The 26,532-nt window shown below is 36.3% G+C and overlaps 2 protein-coding genes across 4 annotated transcripts in view; both read right to left on the bottom strand.

Annotated features, from left to right (window-relative positions):
• Nucleotides 1-26,532, bottom strand: part of LOC127835214 (zinc finger protein 345-like) — a 46,917-nt gene that overhangs the window by 13,526 nt on the left and 6,859 nt on the right. The window lies entirely within an intron of this gene.
• On the bottom strand, nucleotides 1,968-21,927 carry LOC127835711 (uncharacterized). Its single transcript, XM_052362148.1, has 3 exons — nucleotides 20,837-21,927; nucleotides 19,904-20,200; nucleotides 1,968-1,978 (listed from the first exon to the last, which is right to left on the bottom strand). The coding sequence occupies exons 1-3, from the start codon at nucleotides 21,192-21,194 to the stop codon at nucleotides 1,968-1,970; spliced, it is 666 nt and encodes a 221-aa protein (XP_052218108.1). The 5' UTR covers nucleotides 21,195-21,927.

Below are 26,532 nucleotides of genomic sequence, written 5' to 3'. Positions count from 1 at the left end.
TGGCAACCAGCCGTAATCCTCGTGAATTTCATGCATAATTCCGTCAAAACATTTATTTGACTTAAGTGTTTAAACAAATTATCGTTAAATTCATAACACAACTGTTAATATTTATTAAAATCTCAAATGGGAATAATTAAATTTGTCATCCGATACCCTTTCCCGTATGTCGACGTTAACGCGTTTTTAATCCGAAACACACTTCCGAATGTAAATGTTACCGCAACGTTAAAATATTCTTGCTGCAAATTTATTTTGTGTCGAATCATTTTCTCAATTAAAAAGAGCGCGAAAATTATGCAGCATGTACAACGTCGCGTGTATTGTTATAACAAGCACACAACACGTCAGAGGATTGACGCATGTTCAGAGGCAATATTTCATCAAATCTATAAAAAGTCACTTAAAATTTATTTGATACTATTGAAAAATGGCAAGGTTTGTTCAAAAGAAATAATTGAGAGCTTTTATCGTAAATATTTACCAGAAAGTGATTTATAAAAACGGAATAAACGGGATTATCGGATAATAAATAAAAACTTGAATAGTAGTATGTATGCAGTAATAGAGTCGGGTTGAAACGGATGTATTGGAGAATCGTTCGAGTCAGGATTTTACTGTCAGTACGGGAAAGTTTTAAAACAATTCAACAATATAAAAAAGTATATATATTTTTAAATGACAGGGGGATTTTTTGAAGAGTCATAGCGCACCAAATGACGTCTTTCGACGCTGTTTTTTTTTTAGTTAAAACGCACCACAGAGCGTTAAATGACACGTTAAATTTTTAAAAAGTCAACGTCGGGAGGGGATGCCACTCCTGAACCACCCCTATCAGCCCCGGGGCGCCTGACAAAAATCCTGTGGAAAGCACTGAAATATAGAAAACCAGTCCGGATTAAAATGGTGGATGTTTTCAACCAAATTTTACTAGATTTTCGAATTTTTGCATTTTAGATTTTTCTTCAGCCAAATTCTCAATATTTTTGCAAATGGCGCAGATGGCGCAAATGGCGAATGATAGCACTAGCATTGCGAACGTGTTATTATTGGAATAAATGCTCACTATTACAGGGCTCTCGCTGTCGTTCCCCATTTGCGAAAATATAGCGAATTTGGCTCAAGAAAAATATCATTTGCGAATATGCTAAAATCTCATTAAATTTCATTGAAAACATCCACCATTTTAATCCGGATTGTTTTTTTAAAACTATTTTTCTCTTTGTTTCCATGAACGTTTTGAAGCGCATATGGTAGCTGGCCAATCAACATTGAGTTCGCTATGGGGTAATATGTAATTAATGCGCAGATAATGGAATACACAGTTAAAATTGTCGTCTGCCTGCAAAATAATGGCTGATGGCAAAAGTAGTATAAAAAAAAAGCAAATGAAAATAAGTGTAACACTCAATAAATTATTTTAAAGCTGATCACTTTACAACTTTCTACCCGCTATCGATCTGAATTAAAGGATGATAATTAAATAATTAGTTACATGTCGAAGATGTTACACCTTTCTGTTCTTGATTGAAATTAATATGTTATTATTACTTTGTTGATTTTTACTCACAAACTATGCTATTGTAAAGTAATATGTCAACCAAATAGTAAATCTATTACTTATTTGCTAGGTCACTTGTTTTCATTTTCTGTAGTCAAACAATATGCACATTTTCATGTGCAAAATGCGTACAATTTTTCGGACTCTCGTTTTCCGATAAAGTATTTTTTGTCGATTATATTATATTTTCGATGTTCTTTATACAAAAAATAGACTTAGGAATACACTTGCGGTGATACGGACGGAAAGAAAAATATTTAACTTGGAGCTTTATTTGATAATTACCTTTCAGTTTGGTATATGTTGGAGATCAATTTCAGAAAAAAAAATACTAAAAAAAAAAAAAATCTCTACCTACCTACCCACCCAAATTTACCTGGGTCGGGTTATGCCAAACAAACAATTTTTAAGGTTGGCCTGAGAGAATCACAATATAATCGTTTAATTAATAAAATCATAAAAAATGTGGGCAACAAATCATTTTTGTTTCAAAAAGAATTATACACTGTAATTATATGTAGCACACAATTGGAATTATTTCAATATTGATTGCAAATGAAACGGTGCTGTACATTAAGATTGTTGACACTATTTCAGCTTTTATAGGAGTCATAAACAAGATGTGTTTGTGAAACAATATGTCCCCCATATATTTGACCTTCGACCTTGAATGATGACCTTGACCTTTCACCACTCAAAATGTGCAGCTCAATGAGATACACATGCATGCCAAATATCAAGTTGCTATCTTCAATATTGCAAAAGTTATGGCCAATGTTTAAGTTTGACGTAAACAAACAAACAAACAAACCAACAAACAGACAGGGCAAAAACAATATGTCCCCAAGTATAGACTGGGGGACATAACAAGAGCTGTAAGAGGACAGCGCGCTCAACTATTAGAGTCCTTGACAGTATAACAAAACCTATCATGGGGAAATTGTTCATTTTAAATAAGGTCAATGTAATATAGTCATTATGTAATTGGAAGAGGACCATGCATGTAATCGAAACATATTGACAGGCTTCCTGAAAAGACTGGACCGCCGGTCTTGTCCGGCAAAATTCTTTATGGGCGGGCGATGTTTCTAATATCGCCGGTCCTTGTGACAGGCCAAAAAAAACTATGACTAAATACCGAAAAGTCTAATACTTGCCATAAGAACAAATACATCCCATTAGAATATCACTTTTGGTAAATTTCGAACCTGTTTTTCTTTATGGAGTGTTCTTATACACAGGCTGCACATTGCAATAAATATGAGTTAAACTTTACTTAATTCTTCAGTTATAAACTCGCGGTGTTAGATCAGGCCAATTTTTGTACGGACAGGCTAACTTTCCCATCAGCCTGTCCGACTGACAGGCGCTTTTTGGGACTTTTCAGGAAGCCTGTATTGATTGTTTATGTTTTAAAGAAGTTGTACTTTATAGACGATTCTGAGTTCAGGTATATTTTCCACAATCAATTGAACATTTGTAAAGACATAAAACAAACTAATAAGATTTTATTTCAAGTTTGGGTGGTGTCCATTGTGGTATGTCAGGTTAGGGTTGTTTTGTCAAAGCATGAATCAAATTGATGATAAACAAGAAACAATCGGAGCCAGGTGATGCTCCCCAAATTTTTTTTGTCACAATATTGCACTATATATTCAGACAAGAGTTCCGCGGTCGGAGATGACCGCATTGAAGCCGGATTTTTGATTTAAATGACAGGAAAGTACCTTTTGTGTTTTTGTCAATGCAATACTTAAATTACTGAAATATTGTTCAAAGGTCAAAATGAAATGTAAGTACTTTTCAAGGCATGAGCAAACCTTGTGTTATGTTTTGAATGCATATAAAAAATTTAACATTTTAACATTGAAGGTCACAGTGACCTTGACCTTCAAATGAATGACATTGAAATGAGCAGTGGTGATCTTCTAGTACTGGCCAACCTTTATGTCAAGTTTGAAGACTCTAGGTACAAGCATACCAAAGTTATAACATGGAATAAGAACTTTAACATTTTTACCTACCAAAGTTATAAGAACTTTAACATTTTTACATTCAAGGTCACAGTGACCTTGACCTTAGAATGAATGACCTTGAAATGACCAGTGGTCATCTAAGTGTGCTTGCAAACCTTCATGTCAAGTTTGAAGACTCTATGTCCAAGCATACCAAAGTTATAACAATTTTAACATTTTAACATTTAATTTCACAGTGACCTTGACCTTCAAATGAATGACATTGAAATGACCAGTGGTCATCTTCTAGTACTGGCCAATCTTTATTTCAAGTTTGAAGACTCTAGGTACAAGCATACCAAAGTTATAACATGAAATAAGAACTTTAACATTTTTACATTCAAGGTCACAGTGACCTTGACCTTCAAATGAATGACCTTGAAATGTCCAGTGGTTACTTACTAGTTCTGGCCAACCTTCATGTCAAGTTTCAAGACTCTAGGTCCAAGCATACCAAAGTTATAACAACTTTAACATTTTTACATTCAAGGTCACAGTGACCTTGACCTTCAAATGAATGACCTTGAAATGTCCAGTGGTTACTTACTAGTTCTGGCCAACCTTCATGTCAAGTTTCAAGACTCTAGGTCCAAGCATACCAAAGTTATAACAACTTTAACATTTTTATATTGAAGGTCACAGTGACCTTCACCTTCAAATGAATGACCTTGAAATGACCAGTGGTCATCTGTTAATCCTGGCCAACCTTCATGTCAAGTTTGAAGACTCTAGGTCCAAGCATACCAAAGTTATACCATGAAATAAGAACTTTAACATTTTTACATTCAAGGTCACAGTGACCTTGACCTTCAAATGAATGACCTTGAAATGACCAGTGGTTACTAACTAGTTATGGCCAACCTTCATGTCAAGTTTCAAGACTCTAGGTCCAAGCATACCAAAGTTATAACAACTTTAACATTTTTTATATTGAAGGTCACAGTGACCTTGACCTTCAAATGAATGACCTTGAAATGACCAGTGGTCATCTGTTAATCCTGGCCAACCTTCATGTCAAGTTTGAAGACTCTAGGTCCAAGCATACCAAAGTTATACCATGAAATAAGAACTTTAACATTTTCGAGCACGCCGCCCGCCCCCCCGCCCGCCCCCCCCGCCCGCCCGCCCGACAACATCAATCTATAAGCCGAGATTTTTTCGAAAAAAATCCGGCTAATAAAAGGAAACGTCTTGAGGAGCATAACTTTGGACAAAATAAAACGATGGATTGTTTAGCAACTTAAAAATTTCAAAGGACCATAACTCTCTAAATAAATCATCTAACCAGAACCCACTTATAACATGCGCATCTCCTAGAATTAGTTAAGCTTCCCATAAAGCTTCATTGTATTCCAGTCAGTATTTGGGGAGAAATAGCCCGGACAAGAATTGCATGACATGTATATGTACAGTTTAAAGAAAATTTCAAAAGGCCATAATTCTGTGAAAAATCAACCGACCATAAACGGCTGATAATATGCACATCTCCTGTTGGTAGTAACATAAATTTCAGGTTGATAAACGCAAGAAGGTAAAGGTAGTCGATGAGATATAAGAATAATACAGTTAGTAAGGCTCGTACCCTGGGTACGGTAAATATACTAAAACGTACCCGGGAATTTTAAAACTTAATCGGTTGTTGTCTGCTATTTTGTAAAAATTAATTATGTTCACATTTATGTCAATTTTCTGTTAAATGGCCTTTATATTATCAAAACTCATTGTTAAAATCATTAATGTGATTTAATATTAAATCTTAAATTGTTTAAAGACTCGTCATTGTATGACGTCGTCAAGTATAATATTATTCCGCGACGTCGCACGTTCACGTTTTACAGTCATAGATTTTTTTAAAGAAACATTATTTGGTTTGCGAGGTCTGTTAAATGGGGAACACCATATTCGGTATTTATATTATGTTTTAACAACTAATTAATGCTGTGTAATAAATATTGTATAAGATATTGATTTAAAATGTTTCAAATTTTTATTTATGAAACCTTTTATTCTAATGAGTGTATGCTATTATATTATAGTATACTTTGAATAGCATATCTGTTGTACTATAATCTTATTATTCATTTTTTATTGTTAATTTCATTTATTGTAGAGAATAGTCAATGTTAGTCGTCAATACTTGTCGTCAGTGTTAGTCGTCAATGCTTATGATCATTGTCGTAAAAGTAAGTTAATAATCCTTATCGTCATTATACATGAAGGAAATAAAAGCAAAACCAATGACGCATTCTTGATTACTTGATTATTACTACAGAGTCCTCGCAACACTCATACTCAAAAAGCATGTTGATGCAGTTTTTTTAAAAGAAAAGTTTGTTTAAGGTAAACAATATCGTTTTACGTTAATGGGTAGCATGATTTACAACATCGGGTTTTGGGCAGATATACAACTCGGATACAATCTAATATTTGCGGGTATGTTTAAGTTTATTTACCGTACTCGGGGTACATGTCAGTAAAGTTAAGAGTACCCGGGTTATATGTAAGTAGTACCCGGGCCGACATTGACCAATCGAGCCTTAGTAAGTGAGTGATGGTGTATTGGATAACATGCACTGAGGGTGTATACACCATCAGTTTCTAACAGTGTAAGTTATAATTAAAAAAACTCATCCTTTATATAAAAATACTAGTTAGTCATTAGCATAATTATAAATGTGGTCTAAATACTTATAGCTGTCAATGTACCATAACAAACAATAAATTAGCAGTTAAAGAACTTCAATATTTTTTAATATAAACATATTTTTATACCGTTAATTAAAGTTATCAAAGGTGTGAGTGTGCTATATACATGTACAGTGTGCTTTATTTTTCATGAACAAGTCAATTGAACATGTTAGAGGTGCATTGATCCATAAGATTAAAAAAGGTAATTAACCACAGGGCTTATTAAAATTCAAAGGATGACATTAATCAATTGTAATTACATTGTACCAGCTTTTTATTGTTGTACTGTGTATATGATGATGGTATAAAAAGTGATTTCAGAGATTCTAATAATCACTATTTAAATTAATGCTTTTTTCAGACGTCAGGTCCCTTTGCCGTTTGTTATTGTTCATATAATTTATAATACTGTTGAAAGTCAATATGAACCCTAAGCTTGCAATATTTTAAATAATAATAACCACTTACATTGTATTAAGTTGTCACTTTGTTGTCTGGTGGAGAAACTTTTAATACTTATTTCTGTTGAGCTGCACTGGCTGAACCAAAAGAATAATGTAGTCGTTTCTAAATAATCACGAAACAACCTACTAATGCATATGTTTGCCAGTTAGGCCTACTGAGTTTGTTTATTTTCATTCATATATTATCGGCCTTGGCAAACAGCGTAGACCCAGATAAGACGCCGCGTGATGTCTGCAATTTCGTACGCTGAAGATTTCCATATCCACAGGTGTTTTTATGTCAATTGTTAGTGTTTTTTTAATAGATCGTATACTTATCTACTAAACAACGTAGTAGGGTTCACTTTACATCATTTTTGATGATGTTATTTTGTAAATACTTTCTCGTGTTCTTTTCAAACGATTATTGGCAGCCATTTTGATTGTAGGTTGTATACTTCCGAAATTATGTGTTTAAATGACTCTAACAAATGTTTTTAGTTCAGAAATTGTAATTTTAAGTATCGATTTCTCCATCCATTTTTATATTTTGTTAATTTTTTGCGTTTAAATTTGATTGTTTGTTGCTTACTTGTGAACTATTTTTTAATGTATACGCTAGTGGATATGTAATCAGGTTACTGTATCTACATCAATGAAATTTAACGGTTGTTTGTTTTTGTTTGTTTTGTTAATATTTTCTAAACGGGTTCAGCTCCGTATGTTAAACGCAATATGAACTTATTTATTAATTTGGGAATAAAATCGCAATATGTATTATTTAAAATAAAATTTGAAGTGTCTAGCGCGTTAATTGTCTTCTGGGGGTGAAATGTCTTGGTGTTACAATTAACGCTATTAACGCTTCCGACGCGAACTCATTTAATAGCATTTGCGCAATAAAAAACACCACTTTTTCGTGATTTTATCAAAAACTGGATTTCCCCCAGATATGACAAATACGCCATCGTGTAGATCGCGTTCTGGTCCATATACATGTCTAATTTCAGCAAAAGTGTTGGGCTAGTTTCCAAGCGCCTCAAATCGCAGCTATACGCCAGAGCTTAACGAATTTTAGTCGCTATTATCATTCCTTTAATTGAACGTCGTCAATAGATGACGTCCAATGTATATCACTCATTCCATAATATCAATCAAATATATTCGACACGTTATGCGCCTTAGGATATAATCACTGAATTAATCACGCACAACTGTTAATGTTTCGTTTGATTCTCAAATGAGAATTAGCCAATTTGTAATCTGAAGCACGCCTCCCAATTTAAATGCTAACGCGACATTGACAATTAAATTATAGACTCAAATAAACAGTGCTTAATCCCTTGTCTCAATAAAAAGCGTGCAAAAATTATGCAGACATGTAGAAAGTCGCATGGAAAGTATGGGTGTATTTTGTGTTGTATAAACACATGAACATCACATCAGGCGATTTACTTGTGTTTAGTGGAAAAAAAAACGCAGCTATTGGACGTTATCTCATCACATCTTTAAATACAAAACAAATGCTAAAATTTATTTGACACTTAAGAAAATTGGCGAATGTTTGTATTTCTTGAAATTCATGAGAACTTTTATCGTAAATATCTAGCAGAATTTGCTTTAAAACTGGAACAGGGTTCGACACTTAGGCACGTCCGACAGACATTGTCTAGTAAGATCGGTGGTCGGGCTAGTAAAACTGCGGGCTAGCTTGTCCGACTGGTCGTATATAAATAAAAAAAAATCTATACTGATTCATATAACTATAAATAACTGCTGTGAAAACCTTAACTTTTAATGTGTAAAATTACTCTTGTATCCGTTATTTACATTAAAACAAAACTAGTATATTTAAATAAACGCAGAGCATTCACATGATTCATCGCTATTTTTAAATGCAAAGGAGAGCTTCCTGCAGAAATTGCTTGTTTCAATTGGTCAAGTTGTCATGAATATTAATTAATTTCTGCAGTGACGTAAAACTGTAAAGCATGATTTTACGACTTCTATCGAAAATCAGTATCGTCAATTTAAACATTTTTGCGTAGCAGACAAGATAATGTAATTTAAAGAATGGGTGTGTTCAAGTTCGGATTTTTGTCCGACAAATCAGTTAAAAAAAGAATCCAACGCTTAACTGACACGAAACGTTAATATGAAGAAACACGAACACGTCAATTTTATCCTAGATGGAAAATCGAGTCAGTTCCCATGGCTTGAATTTGACGAAGAAAAGCAAAAAAAGGGTTATTTTATTGTTTTACTATATGCATAAAAAATCTGGTGTTCACTGATTATTTACTGATAAATCCTGATTAAACAGTTACATGACACAATTATGTTCATTTGCTATGTCATTTATGGTCTAGTAGACAGCAGGTTCGGGCTAGTACATTTTAAGAGGAGCTGGTCCGACGGTCTTGCTGTAAAAAAAGTTAATGTCGAACCCTGTGGAATATACGAGATTATCAGGTTATGAGTAGCAACAGGAATAAAAGTAAGTATGAAGTAATATATACATTAAATTAATTATGATTTTAAATATTATTATAATTGTTCTTTTAAAATTTATTGACTAGCTAATCACTTTTAAAAGATTTTTATTTTATGATACGAATCCACTTCGCGTCATATCGCGGATTGCTTAGGCGGAAAGATGCGAAGCATCGCGGCGAAATGCGCCACGCCTCCGCATACTGACGCGGCATCAAGGGCTGACTTGGCATCGACTTGTTGCGCCTTGACTCCGCGGATTGAGAAATATGTTTGTTCCGTGTTGGCTGTACTGTTTTTCGTGTCTGCGTTATCTGTCTGCATGTTGTCGTTGCTGTCCATATTGTTTTTAAATGGTTTCATACTCTTTAAAGTAATAGACATTTTTTTTAAAGTAAGAAAAAAGGTTGAAGATCAGCACATTTTGCCACCTTACTTTCCCTTTCAATATTATTTTAATTAATACGTTATACATATACTGAAAACAGGGAAATAGATTCTAATTATTTTATCCCAACAAGCAAGTATTATTATTTCTACAATTTTAATAAGCTTTAAAAATAAAATATGATATTATATTATAATATAATACTGTTTTAAACAATATCCCACCCATAGCTATGAAGAGGGGCCGAAAAAGCTTGGTGCTGAAAGAACTGTCACCCGTTTAAGGGCCAGAGGAAAAAGGAATTCAGCTTGTGACAAGCTAAAGATAAATCCTTAAAATTCACTATATGTAAAAAAAACTAGGGCGAAACGACCCGGGGCGAACGGGTATTAGGGCGAAACGACTCAGGGGCGAACAAGAATATGGGCGAAACGGGGGCTGTTGGGGAGGTATAAAACCCGGAACTATCCGGAAATCTTTATGGTAAAACCCGGATCCGATATAAATGGTTATAACTTCATTATTATTCGTCCGATATTAATTATAATGGTACCGTTGTAAAGAAGATCCTCTACAGATTCTAACCATATCAAAATATTTTATGGCAGGGTCGTAGTCGGCCTGTAAATCGCGGACAAAGTCGGCCTGTTTTAACGTTTTTTTTTACACACGCAAATGCCGAAAAGAAAACCCGGATCCGATATAAATGGTTATAAATGCATTATTATTCGTCCGATATTAATTATAATGGTACCGTTGTAAAGAAGATCCTCTACAGATTCTAACCATATCAAAATATTTTATGGCAGGGTCGTAGTCGGCCTGTAAATCGCGGACAAAGTCGGCCTGTTTTAACGTTTTTTTTTACACACGCAAATGCCGAAAAGAAAACCCGGATCCGATATAAATGGTTATAAATGCATTATTATTCGTCCGATATTAATTATAATGGTACCGTTGTAAAGAAGATCCTCTACAGATTCTAACCATATCAAAATATTTTATGGCAGGGTCGTAGTCGGCCTGTAAATCGCGGACAAAGTCGGCCTGTTTTAACGTTTTTTTTTACACACGCAAATGCCGAAAAGAAAACCCGGATCCGATATAAATGGTTATAAATGCATTATTATTCGTCCGATATTAATTATAATGGTACCGTTGTAAAGAAGATCCTCTACAGATTCTAACCATATCAAAATATTTTATGGCAGGGTCGTAGTCGGCCTGTAAATCGCGGACAAAGTCGGCCTGTTTTAACGTTTTTTTTTACACACGCAAATGCCGAAAAGAAAACCCGGAACCGATATAAATGGTTATAACTTCATTATTATTCGTCCGATATTAATTATAATGGTACCGTTGTAAAGAAGATCCTCTACAAATTCTAACCATATCAAAATATTTTATGGCAGGGTCGTAGTCGGCCTGTAAATCGCGGACAAAGTCGGCCTGTTTTAACGTTTTTTTTTTACACACGCAAATGCCGAGAAGAAAACCCGGAACCGATATAAATGGTTATGACTTCATTATTATTCGTCCGATATTAATTATAATGGTACCGTTGTAAAGAAGATCCTCTACAGATTCTAACCATATCAAAATATTGTATGGCAGGGTCGTAGTCGGCCTGTAAATCGCGGACAAAGTCGGCCTGTTTTAACGGTTTTTTTACACACGCAAATGCCGAGAAGAAAACCCGGAACCGATATAAATGGTTATAAATGCATTATTATTCGTCCGATATTAATTATAATGGTACCGTTGTAAAGAAGATCCTCTACAGATTCTAACCATATCAAAATATTGTATGGCAGGGTCGTAGTCGGCCTGTAAATCGCGGACAAAGTCGGCCTGTTTTAACGTTTTTTTTTACACACGCAAATGCCGAGAAGAAAACCCGGAACCGATATAAATGGTTATAACTTCATTATTATTCGTCCGATATTAATTATAATGGTACCGTTGTAAAGAAGATCCTCTACAGATTCTAACCATATCAAAATATTTTATGGCAGGGTCGTAGTCGGCCTGTAAATCGCGGACAAAGTCGGCCTGTTTTAACGGTTTTTTTACACACGCAAATGCCGTAAAGAAAACCCGGAACCGATATAAATGGTTATAAATGCATTATTATTCGTCCGATATTAATTATAATGGTACCGTTGTAAAAAAGATCCTCTACAGATTCTAACCATATCAAAATATTTTATGGCAGGGTCGTAGTCGGCCTGTAAATCGCGGACAAAGTCGGCCTGTTTTAACGTTTTTTTTTACACACGCTAATGCCGTAAAGAAAACCAGGAACCGATATAAATGGTTATAAATGCATTATTATTCGTCCGATATTAATTGTAATGGTACCGTTGTAAAGAAGATCCTCTACAGATTCTAACCATATCAAAATATTGTATGGCAGGGTCGTAGTCGGCCTGTAAATCGCGGACAAAGTCGGCCTGTTTTAACGGTTTTTTTTACACACGCAAATCTAGATGACAATATACAATATACGCACCGTGAAGAAACTAACTCACAACTTATATACAGAAAATATTTGAATTAAATCATTAAAGGCACTTCTAGCAGAAGAACCTGGAGTTCGTAAAGACTTTTATTAAAAAGTAAGGAAATGAACTTTCAATTATTACTTTAATCAGCAATTCAACAACAAACGGGCCATATTAAAGGGTTTCATGTGACCTAATGAACTGAACTGTTAGCCCAAAAACCCCGCCCAAAACAGATTGTCATCCTATTCGTTGCCATCCTTGCAACCACAATTTACCTACGAAGGTCAGATCGGGATTCGAACCCGAAACCACCCATTAGCCATCTAAATAAGATATGATTCCGGCCTGGGTTGCTCTACCAATTAAGCTATTCTGACCTTTTGAAAAATATATGGGTAAACTGCAATGCTGTTGAATAGCATGATTAACTTGCTTAGAAAAACGTTTCCAAAGAATTACATGTACATTTCATTGAAATTGTTTTATGATTTAGAACGATATATTTGCAGTTTAAAAGGTCACACGAGGCAATGTTTGAAAAGCCCACAAAAGCTTCCGTTTGTAAAATGGTGATAATTTGCCGACCGTGTAGTTCATATAAACCCTTATTTTGCACAAATCGGGAAGAAACATTTATGGATCGAAAACCAACTGCAGATAAGAGCAACATAACAGTCCTTGTAACTAAGTAACTTTTTTGTTTTAAAATCGCACAAAAGCTGCTGTTTGTAAAATAGATAAAATCACCTTATGTCTGCACTCATCTGAAGTATATATGGTTCGAATACCATCTGCGGATAAGAGCAACTAAACAGTCCGGGGCAATTGCACTTTACCGGTACGCACTATAACCCAAGCCCTTATAATTAGTGTTAAGTTGCGCAAATTTCGGAATCCATGATGGCAGCGTACCGGTAAAGTGCAATATAGCCAACATAAATAAGGAGTTAAAGCGGGACTGCACGATTTGTGTCAAATATGTTAATCAGCAATTAAACAACAAACAGGCCATATTAAACGGTTTCATGTGACTAGACGAACTGATGAACTGAACGGTTAGCCCAAAACCCCGCCGAAAACAAATTGTCACACTATCCGTTTCCAGCCTTGCAACCACAAGTTTACCTACGAAGTTCAGATCGGGATTCGAACCCGAACCCACCCATGAGCCATCTAATGATACCGGCCTGGGTTGCTCTACCAATTAAGCTATCTGACCTTTTGAAAAATATGTAGGTAAACTGCAATTCTGTATTATAGCATGAATGACTTGCTCAGCAAAAGTTTACAGTTATTCGCACATCCCTGCTCATAGCAAAACACAATTGACTAACATAAAATCTTTTTCCGTAAATTTATAAATCTTTAATCGAAACATCTTCATTCATTTTCATAAGATAATGTTTTATTAATTTTGCATTGCCTTGTAGCTTTACATTTAAATTAGGAGATTTGTGACGTATATCGTGTGTGGTCATTTCAGTGACGAAAAAAACTAGTTTAACCTCAAAATATTTAACATACAGTCCACACAGGCTAAACAGGGTCGACACTCTTCGCTGTTATGACATTTTTCGTTTAAATGAAGTCTCTTCTTAGCAAAGATACCATTAAGGCGGAAAGTGTCGTCCCTCATAAGCCTGTGCGAACTGCACAGGCTAATCTGGGACGACACTGTACGCACATGCATTATGCCCAGTTTTCTCAGAATACGACACATAGTTTAAACGCATTTTCGATAGAATTAGCGACGACATATGAACGTGGTTTGTTTTTAACAGTTAATTATTTATTCAAAGCATCATCAAATGCAAAACGTATTTAGGATTGTTTGTTTGTCATGCATTATTGTAAACTTCGATAAGATTAAAAAAAGAGCAGACATGTGTATGTGGTTAAAAAAATGTAAGATAAATTGAAAGAGAGCATAATGTGGATGTGCATTTCGTTTGACTCTCTGGATTTTAATGACAAGTCGGACGTGGCATTTTAGTTAACAGTAAAATATTTGTTAAAAATTCGAACGAGCCCAAAACGCATTTTGGATCTTGTGTTTGTCATGCATACTAGAAAACTTCCATAGGCATAAAATAACTCGCTTCTACGTGATCGCGGGTTTGTAAAAAAATGGTCAGAATGGTTAGCGTTCGAAACAAACGTTATCAATAATGGTGTGGTTTAAATTAAATTGCGAAAAAGTGACTGAAGTACAAAAATGGTTGTGCATATCATTGTAAATATACCTTTAGACTTTTTTTCGTTGTATATTCGGAGTCCAATGCAATCAATGACGATTTGTCCAGTATACTTATTGAATTATCTGTCTATTTGTAAATCCAGTATGAAATTTATCAAACCCATTTTGATACTTAAAATACTTTCAAATATATATGCATTTAAATACAAGCAAAGTTCGGATTTCAATACACATATCTATACTTAGATTCTCAAAACCATACCCATATCAGTAATTTTAGTCGAAAAACTCACCCCGTATTTTCGGCACATCCCTATATACCCGTATATAGGAAGTTATCCCCCCCCCCCCTTTTTCCGGGGCTGGATGTCGAAGGCATAAATTGCATTTTATTGGACGAGATAGATTAATTTGTTATAATGGAAATGACACCATAAAAGTAACTGTACTGGAGGATATCATTACATTATATCTAAATAGATATCATATTTATAAACATTAAGATATAATTGTTGTACCATAATCACATACCTTTATCTCAGTGCTTGTTCATCTCAAATTACCATGTGCAGTATGGACACAACCATTTTTCATCTTGGTTTGTCATTGTGTACCCAACACATCTTTTGTGAAACCATCTATTCATTTTGCATCTTTTATTGTCACATTCCACCATATCGCCAACTATATCAGGCAACTTACAAGCGCAAAAAATCTTAATAGAACAACTTTTTGCTACTTTACACGGCATTTTTGGCATTTTTTCTATTTTTGGAAATGTTGTAAACTGTTGTTTAGTAATACATTCTAATAAATGTGCTCTCATTCTTGGTATATCATATCTGATAATTGAAAAATCTACATCATAATTGTTGTGTAACACCTCAGTAAGATTGGCAATAGCAAAAACACCACAATCTGTGTAATTAGGTTGACGTTGTACGTCGGGTATTTGTACTTGTACACTGCGCTCTCCATTTTCATAGATTTGAGCGATTTGAATTGAAATACTACTGTTTAGAGTTCTTGGAGATTTTAAACTGTCCACCACAATAACATGTCGATCTTTCTGTGATTGGTATGATAATACCCAGTGATTACTGGCGTTGTAATGTATTTGGGCGGACGGGGGATTTTGTTTCGTTAAACGTTTATTTATATCCCAGGTACCTAAATCATGATTAAAGTACGGAGCAAGAAGTGTGTTCTGCATCCCACTGTCAAGCGCGAATTGTTCTTTTAGCATTTGCTGACATTTGTTTATTATTGGGTCGTTCAGCCACCCGGATGGATTTTTAACTAGCTCTAAATCTATTGTAGATATATTTGCAATTTCTACATTATCGTCTTCCGCGTCATCAATGATCATTTGATTAAAACACGTCTGTTCACTGGTAAATGAATCATCGCTGCTTATATTTAAATGGTTTTCTTCTTCGAGAACGTCTTCTGCAATTGAACTTAAATTGTTGTCAAACTTTATTTGTTTACAAGAAGTGAATGAATTGTTGGTGTTCCGGCTTCTTTTTTTAGACGTTGGTGTTTTTGGGGTTGATGCTATTAAATTGGCGAGCTTTTGTTTCAGCGATGTGTCGCATGATTTTCCAGTTGGTGTCATGAGTATTGAATCGGGTGCTGGGTTAATTTCGAAGTCGGCTTTTTTCGGTTTCTTTTGTCCCGTTTTTTTGGCAACACGCGGTTTGCTATTTTTTCGAAGAAGCGTGAGATTTTTAACCGTGCGTTTATCACAGATTCCATCAATATTCAGAGTCATTTTAACCGCTAGTAGGTGATAACAAAGTCCAGTTGACGGACAACTACATGTTTCTTTTGGCATGATTGTCACCAAACGTTTGGAGCCATGTATTCCCTCAACAATAAAGGTTTTCATGGATGGGATTAATTTTATTTTATCATTATTTATAATAAATTCCGCCAAAGCTTTTTGGGACATATTCTTTTCAATACCCTTCCTTTCCCCTAATTCCTTATCGTCAATACAAGTAATGTTTTTATCTTTAAATATTTCCAAATTATTTTTTTCTCCGTCGATGACATTTTCTCTTGTTATTAAATTGGTTTCAATCGGTTTATCAGTAATTTCACCTGATTTTTGGAAATGCTCTAGTGCTTCTTTCGCTTGTCTTAAAATATCATCCGGTGTACCGGATATGTGGGGTACATTAATTTCACTTCTGTCTAATCTGGCGTATTCACAGTCTTTTCTTAATTTAAAATTACCAAATCCTGCTCGACCACATTGTATGTCTGCATAAACTGATTTTTGACACATTAGTAAGTTTAAACATATTAAATCTACCGGTAGCTCTTTCCTGTGTTGTATTGCTTTTATCATATTATTAATTGATTCGGCGGGGTTACTGGTTATTCCTGAGTAGGGATTGTATATGCCTAATTTTTCTAACACCCAACGACCAGAATTATTCAAAATGGTTTGATGCAAATGTCTGTCAAAATAGTTCTTAAATTCCTGGCTCCACTCTTGTTCTATTTTAGATTTATGGTCAGTGTAATCGTCTTCAGTTGCACATTTCATTAAGTCTTGCACATGTTTAGTGTACACGGAGAAATCATCACTTTTTGCATTAGTTTTCTTAAGCCAAGTAGTTACGTCTGTTCGTATGTGATTCCAGCAGTGAATAATTTGTATGTTGGGTAGCGAATTCTGAATTGCTAATTTTATTCCGGCCTCGCGATCACAAATTAGCGGAAAATGTGTTCTTTTTAAATTTGGAATATGTTCCTTTAAAACACTGAAAAACCTTTCATGGAATTTTGCGTCTCGCCGTTCGTGCATCATGAATGCTACGGGCACTATTTTATTGCCTTCAAACAAAATATGTTGATATGACAGAACACTAACAAACAAGTGCCCCATTTTATAAGTTGTGTCATAAAACATTTTTAGGGGTGTATCGGAGTCGAACATTAGTAATTCATTGAATTCTGTCAGTATTTCTTCCAACCCCGATATGCACACCAGGGATGGAAAGACGTCAATTTGTTTGTTAAAATTTTCTAAATCTATTGAAATTTCACAGAGATTATATATTTCGTCGTTGCTATAACGTTTTTCACTTCTACTTTTGTATAAATGATTTTTTACCTGGCGAACGTTTCTTGCTGTTTTTACACCAAAATCTGTACCTTTCTCAGCTTTGCATTTCAATTCTTTGTCTATAAAATTAGCACTAACGGTTTCATCATCAGCACGTGACTTGATATGTTCAATAACAGAAGGATTTGTTCTTATAAACACCGTTTCCTTACTCTTAGAATTCCCATGTGCTAGTGGTGTATATATGGTGGGGTCTCCAAGGTAATGTATAATTGCAAATTTTCCATTTTCTAAGCGTTCGTATATATGCTTTTGAAAAGATTGTGAATGTTGGTTTTCGACTAATTTAATTTTGAAAAATGACTTAAACATCGTTGGTTTTTTCTTTGGAAAGCGTCTGCGACCGTTATTTACCCACATATATTTGTCCACGCGAACGTCTTTTTTCATTGCTAATGAGTCTAAAGCTACCACATATATATCCCCACCACTTATGTTGAAAGGCATGTCAGTTGATACCTTACCTTGCCCAGCCTCACAAGCACCCATTATGTCGTCAACAATCTGTGCAGACAATGGTTCCTTCTGGTTTGAATGTACTACTGCAGTACCGCCCCCACCGGACTGTCTTTTTCTACCGTGCGGAACTTTGGTAGCATCTTCAATCCATCGGACTATCTCATCAAGTTCGAGATGAGTATATGGAGAAGCGTGCTGCTCGTGTCGCGTCTCACCACCACCATCACCACCACCACCACCACCACCCCTTCTACCACAACCCCATCTACTACCACCCGTACTACCACCACCACCACCATCAACACCCCTACTACTACCACCACCACCACCACCACCACCCCTTCTACCACCACCCCTTCTACCACCACCCGTACTACCACCACCACCACCAACAACAACATCACCGCCACCACTACCACCATCACCCGCCACCACCACCACCACCACCCCTACCACCACCACCACCAGCCCTACCACCATCACCGCCACCACCACCACCACCCCAACCACCCTTACTACCACCACCCCCAACACTACCACAACCACCCCTACTACCACCACCACCACCACCACCCCTACCATCACCCCCAACACTACCACAACCACCCCTTCTACCACCACCCCTTCTACCACCACCCGTACTACCACCACCACCACCCACCAACAACAACACCACCGCCACCCCTACCACCACCGCCACAACCACCACTACCACTACCACCACCCGTACTACCACCACCACCAACACTACCACCACCGCCACCACCACCCGTACTACCACCACCACCAACACTACCACCACCGCCACCACCACCCCTACCACCACCAACACCACCACCAATACCACCCCTGCTACCACCAGCCCTATTACCAACACCACCACCATCACCACCCCTACCACCATCAACACCACCCCTACTACCACCACCCTATTACAATACCACCACCATCAACACCACCGCCACCCCTACCACCACCACCGCCACCACCACCACTACCACCACCACCACCCCTACTACCACCACCACCGCCACCACCACCACTACCACCACACCTTCTACCACCACCATCCCTACTACCAACACTACCACCACCACCACCATCAATACCACCCCTACTACCACCATCCCTACTACCAACACACCACCCCTACCCACCACCACCGCCACTACCACTACCACCAACACTACCACCACCCGTACTACCACCACCATCCCTACTACCACCCCACCACCACCCACCAATACCACCCCTACTACCACCACTCCTATTACCAACCACCACCACCATCAACACCACCGCCACCTCTACCACCACCACCGCCCACCACCACCACTACCACCACCACCACCCCTACTACCACCACCACCGCCACCACCACCACTACCACCACCCTTCTACCACCACCATCCCTACTACCAACACTACCACCACCACCACCATCAATACCACCCCTACTACCACCATCCCTACTACCAACACCACCACCCCTACCACCACCACCGCCACTACCACTACCACCAACACTACCACCACCCGTACTACCACCACCATCCCTACTACCACCACCACCACCACCAATACCACCCCTACTACCACCACTCCTATTACCAACACCACCACCATCAACACCACCGCCACCTCTACCACCACCACCGCCACCACCACCACTACCACCACCACCACTACCACCACCACCACCCCTACTACCACCACCACCGCCACCACCACCACTACCACCACCCCTTCTACCACCACCACCACCCCTACCACCACCATCCCTACTACCAACACCACCACCACCACCACCACCACCACCACCACCAATACCACCCCTACTACCACCAACCCTACTACCAACACCACCACCCCTACTACCACCACCACCACCACCACCCCTACTACCACCATCCCTACTACCAACACCACCACCACCACCACCAACGCCACCACCACCACCACCACCCCTACCACCACCACCGCCACCACCACCACTACCACTACCACCACCGCCAACACCACAACAACCACCACCACTACCACCACCACCCCTACTACCACCACCACCACCACCATGTGACGTTACGCCCTGACCTGATAGAACATCACTGTAACGCCGGGGTCCATATTCGTATGTCGGTGTTGTATGTGTAGGCGCGGGACGGCTGGACTGAGTATCAGGCCCTGGGTAAGTCGGTCTAGTTGGTTTCGTTAGAGACGTGACGGCTGTTTCTATGTTGCTTGCAACCGTGTTCGTACCATCTATGGTCAGATGCAGACCATCTCTGCTGAGGAGATAGACATTGGCTCCTGCAATGAGACCAAGCTAAGATTGTTAAAAAAATGAACAACTATTGTTTTTAGAGAAATGTATAGATAAACAATAATAAGAATAGCAGTTAAGTTTTTCTTCAAAATTTAAAATTTCGCATTGTTTACGAAACACCCATGTGTTACGAATTTGCGTTGTTCGCCATAATTAAAGATGATGGACATTTAAGTCGAGGTCGATATTCCATGATACCACCATAGTTATGTTGAATACATAATATATAATAACAGTGCCACAAGATTGATCACCAATGTCAACATCTATATTTTTCCAATGTGTGTTAGCAAAATAGTTTTTGAATGTCAAAACATCCTGATATTGGCGGTCTTCGAACCCATAACCTCCCGTTCTATATGCGACCTCTCAAACTCTGCCGCACGGAAGCTTGATGTAAGTAGGCCAATAGTTAACAAACTTTAAGAGAGCGTAAAACATTAGCCAATTGTAGCGTCTTTTCATATTACATATTCAGGGAAAATTGAAGTTACTTGCGGGCGAAAGAATAGTACTATCAAACTCAAATATCCAAAAGCATTATCGATAGTTAAACGTGTGGATCGATATTACGGGTTCACATAGTATAAGAAGATACAGTAAAACGTAAGTTTGTTTACCGAACATGGTGTGGAATTCCGGATGTTCAATGACACGAACCCACGGCACCTTGCTGGCAAACTCGCGTAGCAGCTTGTTGACAACGCCAGCATCGTAGTTCCAGTGTTCTAGGAAGTCTTGTCGATAACCGTTGCCATTGAAGCGGTTCCGTGCCCTTGGGAGTAGTTCGGATATAAGGATAGTCGCGCTTGGTGTAGCGTTGTGTACCCCTTCACAGAGTGCCACGATGTCCTCAAAAACTCGAACCGGGGTCTTTGTGCCGATGTCATTTGCACCGACGACGAAAACAACAACCTGTAAATATGGTTTAATGTACAATGAACGGGATTTGATGTGAAGAAAAAACAATATATTCATGTTCCGTTCATACAAGAGAAATTGAGAAAAATAAGATTCAGGTGAGATGGGGACAAAGAAGGATGAAAATTCTTATCGCGCATGCATACGACCAGTTTCTTAGGTTTTACCTTAAATTGGTGGGGTCATCACAGGGGAGGGGCTCAGGCGGGCACAAATATTGACCAAGCGTGACCAAATGACCGTTACGAAGGGCATTCATAACGTTGCATATAAGTGACACGAGTGTGGTCCTTTATGAAAATTTAGGTTTAGGGGACTCAGAAAATTTAGTTGAAAATCCTAACAAGTATTATTAAAGTACGGAATCCGGATAGTGCTATTAATAATCTCGCCCTACTTTATATACGATTGTGATAAAACAAGTAATATCAAGAAACATGATAATTATAATGACGATTCTATAGTGTGCGGTCATTTATTTTTCAATTACAAATGTTTCACTATGAGTTGTGTATTAGGCAGCAGCGAATTTACTGTGTATCTCATTTCTGGAGAAAATCATATAATGAATTCACTGATAAGGATCTTGTGTATTCATTTAGGATACAATGTATTCATGGCTCAATTCTCACTATTACAGGTTTGGCACACCGTACTGTGTACGAATAAACAATGCATATTAAAAACTTCAAAAACAGAAACACAGTTGAAAGCGAGTTGATACGGATTTATTTGTATTATTCAGTATAATACTTACAAATATACACAATCAATTTTTGCAAAAGATGTTATTGAAATTCCGTAGTATGGTTCTGATATTCTAGATGTGGTCAGAAGATATGACCAAACATTTACAAGGGTGTTTTAATGATATAATAGAATAACACTAACACATACAAGCGTGTTTGTATTTACATTGCCTCGATCAAAATGCTCAACCTTATTCAACATATGAATATTTTTTTTTCTTAACCAAGGAAACATACATGCTTTATGAAATGAACACTTTTTCAGATACGGAATACTATATAAATACTGTGTTTGACGGTAATAGCCGTTTTACTGAGACAGTGAATTGTTATCATGAATAACAATTTACACATAAATATTAACCTTTGTATGGGGGAATTAGGTATTCAGATTCAGGAACAATTGGGGTTAATAGAATCAGATATTCCAATGGCCATAACTTTCTACATAATAGACAGTACATAACTTTCCGCAATTACGCACAACTGCATGTCGCCCTGAATAATGTCCATGAGTTGAAAGAAAATCAATTGAAATTGCAAGGAGATGCGTTCACACAAAAATTATTCTTATACTAAGTATATTGAAGATATAATCATAGGGTCATTATTTCAGTTTAATGGCATGCGATGTTTAAATTTCCGAATAAATGAAGTGTAAAAAAAATGAAATTATTGAATACTAACTATTTACTACATTTAATCTTTAAAAAATCACAATTTGGAAAACTCACGTGTTTTCGCAAATATTGCAAGTTCGCGACTCATTTTCACAATTCTGAAGAATTCGCGACTTCAGAAATTTCACAAATTAGGCATGTTTCTTCAATGGCCATTATATACTTTCTTTAGCGCGTTACATGACTTAACGAGTGTTGGTTTCTATTCAAATCTGCTAAATACTGCGCTCTTAATTAGAATCGCATAAACGGTTTTGGTGGCATTGTTGATGACGTAAATTACTTAGATTATAAGACTTATACTACTAAATGCTGATTGAGCAAATACGACGTAAACAGATCATAATTTCAACAAAGTCATAATCTTGATGCAATTTATGTTTTTATGAACGTGTTTACACGAGCATTAATTTGTACCCGCGCTTTCGGTAAATCTAGTAACCGTTGATAGATATATAAATATATTTACGTAAAACAATGACACTGCGATAAGATGCACTAACGCGCATAATATAAAATGGTTTAAGAAATCAAGTATATTATGACCAGGTCGGAAATTAACTCATTAGCAATGGTTACCCACGCTTGATTTATAACTAACAGACCCTAAAAACAACGACAATATTTACATAGCTTACAATTAAAGACTATATCAGTTATAAATTATGTCAACCCTCCTGAACATCAACATACAACGGACAGTGAACGAGTACATGTATTTCATCCTCGATCTTATCTGTACAATGAAAACAAGTTCTGTTACATAGCTCATTATTTTCATTCCGGTCGGTCTCTAGCCTGACTACTGAACATACTAATATTCGCGAATAAACCTGAGTTCACAGAAATGAATGCTATTTACATTATTATTTCATGTTTCAAAATTAGTGTGCACTTAATCAACTAGATCTAATAATTAGCACTTACTCATTCGTACAATAACAAAAAATCTGTATAAATTAAGACTCGTTTCATGAAGACTGAAATCAAAATCATGATGAGAGCTCGAATATACGAATTTGAGTTTGTTAGTGAATTTTACTTTAAACGAGAACATTGCACTATGAATGCATACTAATTCGTTGATTTTGGACCAATTCGTACAAGTTTTTACCCGCAGCCTTGGAGCGTTCAAGTCTCTCTCTCTCTCTCTCTGGTGTTAAATGCAATATACGTTTACAATCTCATATTTTTGTGCAGTTATTTCAGCTTGTGGTCTTGTTTACATAAGACGTTTAAAACGATTTTACTACTAGCGAAAGGCAAGTCAGTCTTTCGTTGATTTTTTTGTTCTAAAAAGTGCTTTCTGCAATGCGTGCTTATACTTTTGTAAGATACGCTAAAGAGAAGTACAATTCCTATTACCAAAATATGAATCATTTTCTGCACACGTGAAATGCAAATTATTTCATTGCGAATGAGATGCTAATAGACTGATGTAATGACAGCGATGAATTTAAAGAATCTGTTTGTCTTACATGTACACTATACATGAAAGGAAGGTATCATTACTCTCGTTTATTTTATATATATTATTATGAAAAATTATTTCGTTAAAGGCATAGTCAAACGGAAATACTTTTCATGGTTATTATAATATATCATTCCTTCACTAAAATGAATGATATATCTTTGGATAATTGTCAATTTTGTGGTTTAAATTTGAAATGTCATAATATGTAACGTCTCTTACAGAGTATATTATATATACGATTTTGTAGTGACTGTCATGTTTTATACATAGCACACACAATGCACCCATATCCGATTTTTCGTCATTTAAAGTCAAAAGTTTCAATTGGTTGCATCAAAATATCACTCACTACAAGTTGGTTTTTAACTACTTCAAAAAATGAAAATGCCCCTTTAATTGACTATAGAGGATTTGACACCATTGAGTTAATGCTGTTAGTACAGATGACATAATAGTTTCAGATTTTAATTCGCACCGTTCGCTTAACTCAACGTTCAATGGCACGCGAACTTATTATTGTAACTAATGCAAGCTAAAAATAATATGTGAATATTTTCTAAAAAAACCACTATCCTGCGAAAATGGATCTTATTTAATTGTGGTTCCCTCTTATGTTGTCCGTCGACTTTAAGAATAATGTGTCAGTAATAAAAGTATTGTACATATTCACATGCTTTGTAATAAATGAAAGATGCAAATGTGTCCAATTCATCTTTTTCAGTGCGCTTAATGTAGCTTCTTTAATATCCAACTTAATTAGCGCCGTCTTTATTAAGGCTATGTCTATTTTAAGAACAGATTACGGGGCGCCTAGATTACAGTGAAGTTTATACTAATGTGCAACAATGATGTGGGTCCACTCTCGTTGTTTATTTTATATGTACATAACAATTTGGCAATAAATGACATCAGTTATTTTCAGTAAATCCAATTTGTTCATAACAGTAGCCAGGTGCCTGAGATAGAGCTGATAAATAGGGATAACCACAGCAGGTGGCTAATACACAGTGTAGACTTCCCCTGTTGTATTATTGGAATTGTTTTTTATCTGATTGGCATTTATGAAGTGTATTAATTCGGGTCTGTTGGCGATCATTTTATGTGCAAAACTGTGTTTCTTACTGACTTTCAATCGTTATGCTTTTAAACACAATTTCATGAAACCATTTAATTAAATACATTGGCGCGTTGGAACATGAATTGTAAATCAAGCTGAGTGGTATCAGTTTTTAAATCGCATAACTCGCTTAAATCTACGTTCAATATCACGCACGCTTAACAAAATTATAAAAACATCACGTGATTCATTATATTGGTTTAAAAAAGTATGTACACATATGATATGTATTGTTATATTTTGTTTTTGTTTTTAATCAACAAGAAAAAATAAAACATTGTCATATATATAGCGCTTTACCTTTGCAAAATTCTACATTACATAAAGAAGTATCGTATTTGTTAAAGTGAACATGCTTGACATATTTATAATGCATTATTACAAGTAATATAGTGCACACGGAATGTGACCTTTAACTTTATGCAATCCACATTTTTAAGCGTCGTATTGTAACAGTAGCAGACAACAGGCATCAGGTTAATAAGAATAACTGATGTATTTATAGAACGTGAATAAAATCACCAAGTAACATGTTTTGAAATTACAAATAATAGTATAACATTATTCATCTATCAATAGTCATTAAAAGCTATGTTTAAAAGCAAATAATATCAAAATGTTTGCCGAAATAAACAATTGTGCTGTGTTTGTGTCACGCTCTATTGGTATTTAAGTCGGTCCATACAATCACCGAAAAGCACCGAAAGGCACTCAATTTCTCTCTCTATATATGCAATATATCGTTTCTAGCGTGTGTTAACGGGTTTAATTAGTTATTAATGGTTATATGAATGTATGTCTATACTACATTTTGCCCAAAATTGGATTAATATCGGCAATATACCGACCGAATAGCAATTCATGTCAAGACCGAAAAGCAATCAATTTCTTGTATATAAATGAAAAATTGCGTTTCTATTGTGTGAGTAACGGATTAAATGAGTTATAAATGGTTATATTTTATGCATACTTATACTACCTTTTGTTTATTATGATGTATTAATGCCCAAAATTGGATAAATATCGGCAATATACCGCCCGAAAAGCACTTCATGTGACGACCGAAAAGCACTCAATTTCTCGCTATATATATGAAAACTTGCGTTTCTATTGTGTGTAAACGGACTAAATTAGTTATAAATGGTTATATTTCATGCATATTTATACTACCTTGTGTTTATTATGATGTATTAATGCCCAAAATTGGATAAATATCGGCAATATACCGACCGAAAAGCACTTCATGTGAAGACCGAAAAGCACTCGATTTCTCGCAATATATATGCAAAAATGCGTTTCTATTGTGTGTTAATGGACTAAATTAGATAAAAATGGTTATATTTCATGCATATTTATACTACCTTGTGTTTATTAT

The sequence above is a fragment of the Dreissena polymorpha genome, chromosome 6, assembly GCF_020536995.1.
Source record: "Dreissena polymorpha isolate Duluth1 chromosome 6, UMN_Dpol_1.0, whole genome shotgun sequence".
In the NCBI taxonomy this organism is placed as follows: Eukaryota; Metazoa; Mollusca; class Bivalvia; order Myida; family Dreissenidae; genus Dreissena; species Dreissena polymorpha.
The sequence above is the reverse complement of the archived record's forward strand: the minus strand, read 5'-3'. Positions and strand labels throughout refer to the sequence as shown.

Bases quoted from the DNA above. Each gene is read 5' to 3' on its own strand.
- LOC127835711 (XM_052362148.1), bottom strand. From the start codon at position 21,194: ATGAATATATTGTTTTTTCTTCACATCAAATCCCGTTCATTGTACATT. The intron at 20,201-20,836 runs GTAAACAAACTT...GTCTCATTGCAG, and splicing joins GGAATTCCACACCATGTTCG to GAGCCAATGTCTATCTCCTC.